Source organism: Sinocyclocheilus anshuiensis, unplaced genomic scaffold (genome assembly GCF_001515605.1).
Source record: "Sinocyclocheilus anshuiensis isolate Anshui unplaced genomic scaffold, SAMN03320099.WGS_v1.1 scaffold179, whole genome shotgun sequence".
NCBI lineage: Eukaryota > Metazoa > Chordata > Actinopteri > Cypriniformes > Cyprinidae > Sinocyclocheilus > Sinocyclocheilus anshuiensis.
This window is the reverse complement of record NW_015549577.1, coordinates 1,735,836-1,744,644: the sequence shown is the minus strand read 5'-3', so window position 1 is coordinate 1,744,644 and position 8,809 is coordinate 1,735,836. Positions and strand designations below refer to the sequence as shown.

At 36.9% G+C, this 8,809-nt stretch overlaps 1 protein-coding gene across 1 annotated transcript in view; it reads left to right on the top strand.

The window, feature by feature from the left end:
• The first annotated feature begins 1,816 nt into the window (after positions 1-1,816).
• LOC107657506 (von Willebrand factor C domain-containing protein 2-like) overlaps positions 1,817-8,809 on the top strand; it is a 29,579-nt gene continuing 22,586 nt past the window's right edge. The window contains exons 1-2 of the mRNA XM_016445611.1: positions 1,817-1,892; positions 3,489-3,960. Of these exons, the coding sequence (XP_016301097.1) occupies positions 3,571-3,960 (390 nt within the window). The 5' untranslated portion in view covers positions 1,817-1,892; positions 3,489-3,570. The remainder of the gene's footprint in view (positions 1,893-3,488; positions 3,961-8,809) is intronic.

Sequence of the window (8,809 nt, the reverse complement as noted above, 5' to 3'; positions counted from 1 at the left end):
GAACCTTCATTGCTGTGTTACCATGAGAACAATAATAATGCAGAAGCTGTAATTTTTTTGGTCCTGGAGACCATTAATGTAATGAAACAGTAAAAAAAAAAACACACACACACACACAAGCAAACTGAAGTAGCTTGTATTATGCAGTTCTGTGTTCGAAATCCATTTGTATAATTTGTACTTTAGTTTGGAGCACATACACTTAACAGGTAATTCCATAAAATGGGTGCCTCTTCTATTATGAAAAGCCAGTTTTAAAGTATTTTTTAGAGTTTCAAATGTTCTATCAGACAAAGAATGTCTTGAAAGAAATTGCATAATAATAAATTGCACTGTGCCATTTTTCGCCAAATTTAATATAAGTTGGGATATGGTTATGCCTTTTAAAAAATAACAAGGTTAACAGTTTTGCAGTTCATTTAGCTATCGCTAGATAATGAAACTACAAGGTGTTTATTAGAAAGACAATTTAATGCTGATATTTCTACCAATATCCAGTTTTCAATTATCAGTCATTTGCTGTCCTGGTAACATAGTGGATATTTTAAGATCGCCCCCTACTGACCAAATTAAAATATAAGGTAAAGTGATAAAAAAAAAAGAGAATACACTTTCTTGTCCTTGAAGAGTTTATATGCTGAAAATATGTTCAATTTTACATCAATTTGATTTGTAGGGGCTATGGCACATAACCTGGCCTGGGAACACAATTTCAAGTCTATATAGATAAATAGATAGATAGATAGATAGATAGATAGATAACACATTTTTCATCCTAGTGGGAAAAGAACACACACACTCAAAAATAAATAAATATCCTGCATTTATGTATAAAGAAAATAGGTCTATGATAACACACAGTTACAGTTAGTATCAGCTTTTCATTGTTTACACATGTTCACAAAGGACGCAGAAGGCACTAATAATAATGCCTGCTTTGTACACCCTCAGCTCACTATCAAATACAGTAATGCAGTGGCCCCTATAGGTTACCTTCTGCACAACAATTTTGCATATTTCTACGGTCTCAGTTTACAATTGCCATTAAAGTGTTGCTGAGATCCGCTGTTAGTGACTGGTCTCGATTCAATGACTTCTTTCTATTTACGAATGAAAACGCTGAGAAGAGTAGTAAAAGATGGTCCAGAGGGACTGTCCTGTTGCACGTTTCGCAAAATCGTTCATGATTAGACAAGCAACGAGACGATTGGAGCTTGATTCAGTGCAGAATCAAGTGCTGTCCGTGGTGCTGAACCCCGGATCCGGCGCTGTCCGCTCAACGGTGCTGAACTCACTGAGGCGACCTATTGAATGAAACGCTCCTCTGTTCTCACTCCTCTCCGCACTCAACTTAGTAGCGCTGTCTCAGATGATGCTTTTCTCTCTGCTCTGGCGGCGCGAGCATCTCCAATGTAGATAAACTTATTTTCGCACTGGGGAAACGTAATGATACCGAATCTATTCCCGTTTATTTATATTAACATGACATCAAATGGTTTTCTCAGCGGAGGTGCCGAAGACCAAATGGCGTTACTGTTCCACCTGCAGTATTTGGGAGTTGATTTAAATGCCGCGGATAACTAGATGATCACGACAAGGAAGTACATTTGTACAGATGTTTTGGATCTTTTTTCCTTCCTTTTCCATATTCTGAGAAGTCACTTAATGATCGGGGAAGGATAACTGCGTTTCTGGATATGTCATTTCAGAAGTGGGCATGATCAGCTTTCATTTGTAAACATTATAGACATTCGGATTATCTGTTCAGTTGGAGTAAGCAAATTTTTTGCACCAACTCGAATTGGAATAATTTTTCTGGTCTTATCATCACGAAGGTGCACTTGCTCGTTTGATTACGATTCCAACAAAGTGGAACCAGACATTTCAACGCGGTAAGTCTAGCACAGCCGCCTATTTAAAATTTATTCGTGCTCATTGCAGTACTTCAATGCAATAATAATTATGATCATGATAATATGAATTACTTAAAATGCATTTCTCTCTACATTCAAGGCAGGCAGTCTCTACACAGATGCATTCAGCAAGCCAGAGGCAGTCATTTTATTATAGACTAGACGTATTGTCAATACTAGACTATCTTTCAGTGTGTAAGAAACTCTTTCTTTGAAGTGCTTTCTTTTGGCAGCTACTCTTTTTTGTTTTTTTCTAAGTGCAGAATCGTGCCATTTTATGGTTAATTTCTTGTGCTTTCACGAGTGAAGAGGCATTTGGACCGAAGCCCATTACGCACTTGTTAATGACACAGAAACCGTGTCGTTTCTTCAAGGCTCTTGGAGTAGATGACATTGAGAGCGTAGAAATGCACGGACACGGTCAATGCACACCTATCTGCAGTGCTATGAGGGATTAGAAGGTGGAGACCTGTTGTCTTTGGTAAATAGATATCCTGGCTAACTTTGTTGAGCACTGTCTATGATGCCTGTGATTATCTGGGGTTTTGTTTGTGTTGATTTACCGACTTTGTTCTTCGGGGATTGTTTTCCCGTACACACGCCTTTCTTTTGAAGTAATATCCTCACCACCTCCTGATCCAGAGCTTACTAATACCAGAGCCAACACATACTGTAGGAGGAAAACACACCTCGTTTATATGAACTGACTCTTCATCAGTCTGGGTATCTTCGGTGCATTCTGTATGGGAACAAATGGCAGATCTTTAACAAAGATTAATCAGTATGGAAGACAGGGGAGTGCTGTAACATTGGGTGAGTTTTAACACCATCAGCTTAACCAATTAGAAATGAGCTACACGAATGAACTCACTAACATACATGATCACCATCCTCATGAGAAGACAATAGCAAGGAAGAAATAGTTAGAAAGCAAAATATCGTGTCTGGTTTACAAATTGATTTCCAAATTGTTGTTACCCTGAACCAGCTCATTTAGATTATTTAATTTAATATACAACATGTCTATTTTGCTTTCTACATGTTTATATCGCGACTGACCACATGTTTGGCCATATATATACACATACATACATACATGCATGCATACTGATCTTTAAGAAATGTTCATATTTTATATCTCTAAATAAAAGTATAAAAGTATTTTAAAAAGTATTTATATCTGTAAAGCTACATTTCTTTCTAGCATTCCAACATTGTCATGTTAAAGTAATTCATATGCTTAACATTTGCGATATAAATGCTTATGACTAAAAGTAAATTTGACTACCACAACAAATTCATACAGAACTTTTAAAACTCACACCAGTAGCGCGAGTATGACACTTGTTTATACAGTTCACTGTAGGTTTGTCATATATTTCTAAACTACTCTAACAAACAAATATAGAATAAACACATTTTTACAACACTCCCCATTCATCCCTATACATGGTTACTTCTCTCAGCAAAGTGTACTTTGATCATTAAAATATAGTGTGAGGATCTTTTTATTAGGTAAGATAAAGAAAATGCATGTCCAGTTATTAAGCTACGGGTTGTTTACATTTCTTTCAGTGTCATATTTGCAGCATGGAGACTTACAACTTAAGGGACCTGAGACACTCTCCTTGAATGCGTCAGACTGCCGCGGCGAAGGATGGGCCCTTTTCTCCCGGCGATTTGCGTCGTGCTGCTCGCCCTGAACGCCGCTGTCTCGCCGGCCTCTGTCGGCCCTGAGGACTATTCCGCCGTGGATGAGGCCGAGAGAACTGCCAACAATGACAACATTTTCGATGACTACCGAGGGAAAGGTTGCGTGGATGACAGTGGCTTCGTGTACAACCTCGGGGAACGCTTCTTCCCAGGCCACTCGAACTGCCCGTGCGTGTGCACGGAGGACGGACCTGTCTGTGACCAACCCGAGTGCCCTAAAATACACCCCAAGTGTACCAAGGTGGAACACAACGGGTGTTGCCCCGAATGCAAGGAGGTCAAAAACTTTTGTGAATACAGAGGGAAGACTTATAAAATCCTGGAGGAGTTCAAGGTAGGATCACGCTGCCTCCCAATTACCAGAATAATTAGTCTATGCAAGAATATGAGGCTGTTTTAGGAATTTAGCATTGCATTGTGTATCCCACATGCCTGTGGTTATTAGGTGTGTCTTGCACTCCAACTGAAACTTCAACCATATACAGTGGAGAATCACAGGGATATAAAACGTCTAAAGGGAATAAGCCTTCAATTATTCTCAAATTGTGGATGGATTGTACTTTACACTGTTTGACTTTAATAATCAAGCCAGCAAGTTAAACAAATCGGCCTCAAGACAGCGTACATGACATCTTTCAAATTCTTGCATCATATGTTAAAATCATGAGTGAGATAGACAGCTTTCAAGACGACACTACATACACTATTGCACCAATATGTCCTCAAATATATGCAAGAAAATGAGGCTGTTTTATTCGTTTATGTGGGTGGGTCCCTGCATGAGTGGAGTATGGGATATTGTGGGATAGTTTTGTGCTTGTTTTACTTTTAGAGGCTCACCATGATAAGCCCTATCCATCACTATCAACTGTAATTTGATTAGAGATGTCCTACAGAAACAATCTACTTGACAAAGCAACCCATTTAAAACTAGTGTGCTTTTTCTCATGATTTTAGATTCAAGTTATTTATATTGATCGGAGGAAGAAAGCAAACCCATCAATCATACAACAAAGCACTGAAGCATTCTTAAAAAGACCCATCAGCCATAGATACATGAATGTTGTACTGCATGATGAACCATTCGGCCAACTTGAGATTCATAAGACGTTGGACTGACAAATAAATTAGGTATTTGGTATTTCATGACTGTTTTTTCAGACCTAACATGTTGTAAGCTCTTTGGTGTTATGCCTCATATCAGAGAAGCACATATTTAACATTAAGTAGTCCATTAAGCAGTTGCAAATACTAGATATTTATCTCATAATATGTAATGTACTGTATATAAAACATAACTAACATCAACAGGACCCTTGTTTACTTTGGTCCATTTCCACTGGTAAATTAAATTAAATTAAATTTATGCATTTAGCAGATGCTTTAATCCAAAGCGACTTACAGTGCATTCAGGCTATACATTTTTTATCAGTATGTGTGTTCCCTGGGAATTGAACCCACGACCTTTGCGCTGCTATTGCAATGCTCTACCATTGAGCCACAGGAACATTGTAGGGTTGGTAGGGTTGCAAATAGCAGGTCGTACATATTTAATTTTCACATAACAGAAAGACTCTCAGAAGTATTCATTCTCTAAACACACGTAATGAGTTTAAGATACAATGTCAGAGAATTGATTCTGCAACAGCAGGAAAGAGATTGATGAGATAACATGAATGATAAAAATGTTTTACTTTCACCCACAAAGCTCATTTCCAGGATTAACGTGGGCTGTTTCAGCAAGTGCAAACTCTAATATAAGTTTTAGGTATCAACAAAGGGCAAAGCAATAAATCATCAAACACAAAATTAGTCTTTGGACTCCACCTCACAAGTGCACCTTGTGAGGTGGGAGTGGGGAGGATTGTTTCCTGCACTTGTTAGCACCATTTATGGATTTCATCTCTCTTGAGAACTCGAATTCTGTACCCTTCGGCATTTTCAGATTTTGTCACAGTAATTTAAATCTTAATATAAATATTCATGTTTAAAATCATATTGATGTAATACATTGTGACATTAATATTTTATTAATATAATTGAATAATTTTTTGTATTAAAAATGCGATATTTAGTTGTAAAGATTGATGATTGATTTTCAAAAAGATTACTTAGGAAGACCATAGGAAATGTTCTTTGATGTTTCTGATATGTTATACTTCACTGGCCACATTGGTAATTATGTATTTAATCTTAACTGTAATGCTTTGGATCTTTTTTGCGGCTTTGCACGGCATGTATCTTGAATCTTCTCTCTCCAGAGAACAAGATATCATTAGCATTCATCTCATCCTTACATCTGATTCATTGAGTGTAATCTTGAGATCATGTAAAGTCAGGCCTTTTTAGGCAACCTGTCTCCCGACATTAAATGTATTGCAAAGATTATTATCTTAAACTATATTACCAGAAGATCAAAACCAGAACAATGTTTAATATCAGGATTACAGTGGGGTGGAAAGTCTATGTAATTCACTCTCATCACTCTCTGCGTGATGAATTTCCCATCCGGCAACATCTGCTATATTATCACTCACCAGTTCTGTTGTATCAACATGGGGCTGGCCAGCTTCAGAGCTGCTTTTTGACAAAATCAGCATTTTATCGCAGTACACGGTGTTTTCTTTGAGGTGTCAAGCTATATTCAGCTCCACATACATTGGCCATGTCTCTCAGTAAACAAAGACTGAGTATTTAAGCTGGCACTTCATTTAGGCACCAACATCTAAGGAAACTTTTTGTGACTGACAAGAAGGTTAAATTACATAACTGGCATTAGGGAAAGAATGCCAAAGTCAAGCAGTTTCTTTTTAATTAGGGTCTCAGAGACTTTTAAATCAAATCCATCTTTGTTAGGTGCCCGATTAGCCGACTAATGCATGTTTCAGCTAGACATATTTGCCCACGTAAGTCTGTTGATAAAAAGATCAGGTCCATCAATACAGCATGTTCTCCCCAACCTTGAGTGGAAGGACAACTTACGATCTTTTATTACCTCTAAAACGGTTTATCTGGCTCTATTGATTACATCCTGTCAAAAGAGACCCTGGTTGAAAAGCCATAAACAAAGCCAAGCAAATCTTAACTAGCAGAAATCCCTTTCTGATCAGTTTTCCGCTCTGAATTTGACGTGCGCATTAAGCTAACGAGGCATCATTGCTCAATAGTGTCCAGTGAGATCTCTTTGAATTAAAAAGCAGCTACTGAGGTCCAGCTGCGAATGGGAATCAAAGAGCATCACGGCGCTTGATAGCTGATCCAATTAAGAGAAGCTGACAGGGTAACCTTTGGTGTGGGCTACATTGGCATTTCCTCAGCCGTTCTTTAGCGAGGACTGTATTTACTTGGCTCGGCAGGAGTGGGAGAAGCCCCACAGAGATATGAATCTTACACGTGGAGAAGGTTTTTCACTGTAGAATGAGGCAGACCAATCAGTCAGCAGAGCCTTTTTTTGTTTCTAATTGCTGCAAATGACAGCCGAGTGACGGATTTTGAAGTGAAAGACTTGAAGTGCATTATCAAAGTTATGCATGCTGACCTATGTGTAACCCAGCTTGACCCGGACAGTTATGTGGCTTTTTAAATGTCACGATTTCAAGACTGAGGGTGATTGAAAGAGCTATAGGATTTATACCAACACAACAGAGTTAAACACATCCCTTCTAAAGCACGGCAATAGCTCTACCAATACATGTCTTGATTTTTACAATGTTCCAATGAAAGTTTAAGAAGAGCATGTTCGTAGAGAATAAACTATAATGGCCAATTACTTCACTGCTCTGGTCCTGCACCTTTTCTCTCTGTGCTTTCTGGAGTAACGGTGTATTAGGATGCCAAACCAGCTCTTTTAGATCATATTAAAAGGAATTTGTGAAATATTTTAATGATTTAATAAAATACATTTTTTTTTTATAATATACAAAAAATGCAAGCACAGTGGTTACAAAAAGTATTTGGACATTTATGCATCACTTAAAAGTGTATATCATTGGAATAGATCATTAAAAAAATAAAAATTAAGTTAAAAAATACACAAGCAAGCACAAGCGCATACATATACACACATTATGGTTCAAAAATGTAAGGTCAGTAAGATTTTTTTTTTTAAGAAATTAACACTTTTATTGATCAAGGATGTATTATATGAATCAAAAGTGACAGTAAATACATTTAGGGCCAGTTGCATAAACATAGTCACTATATTAAGACTGTGTCTTAAGTACTAGTTTAGTTAGCCAAGAGGTAATCAGTCTTACTTTTTGGATTAAAATTAGATCAATCTACCTTTTTGTCACTGACTTTAAAATGGTATGACCAGTCTTGAAGAAAAGAAAATATATGACTAACTTTTTAAGACTAGTCTAAGCAGTTTATGCAACCAGTCATTCATGTTACAAATAAATGCTGTTCTTTAAAAATGTCCTGGAAAAGAATCCTGAAAATTACGGTTTACAAAAAAATATTAAGCAGCACAACTATTTTCTACATTGATAATAATAATAAATGTTTCTTGAGAACCAAATCAGCATATTATAATGATTTCTGAAGGATCATAATGACTGAGTTAATGGCTGCTGAAAATCCAGCTTTGCCATCATAAGAATACATTTTACAATATTACTGTTTTTACTGTATTTTTGATCAATTGAATGCAGCCTCTGTGAGCATAAGATAATATATATATATTTTAATCTTACCAACCCCAAACTTTTGAACAGTAGTGGGACCAGTTGGTTAATAATTGCATACAATTTAGTTAGTTCTGAAAAAAATTGTTTACAGATACTACTTGGTTTATAGTTTAATGTAAAGAAACTGTAAGTGTCCAAATACATTTTGGGGCCACTTTACACAAGAACAACATATATTGTACTATGAGTGTAAGAACATATAAAACATATGGTTAAGTGGTAAATTTAGCTGATTTTAGGGGGCAGTGGGATTGGGGTTCTGGGGGGGGTAGTGGTTCCTTTTCTGCTGTTGTGTTATATGGTTACACTTTATTTCGATAGTCCACTTTAGACATTCTATTAACTATAAGTAACTTTGTAACTACATGTCAACTACATGTCAACTAATTCTCATTAATTTGCAACTAGATGTCTACTAACTCTCAGAGTAGACTGTTAGGGTAGGTTTAGGGTTAGTAGAATAAGTTGACAAAGAAAGTGTTAGAAGATATT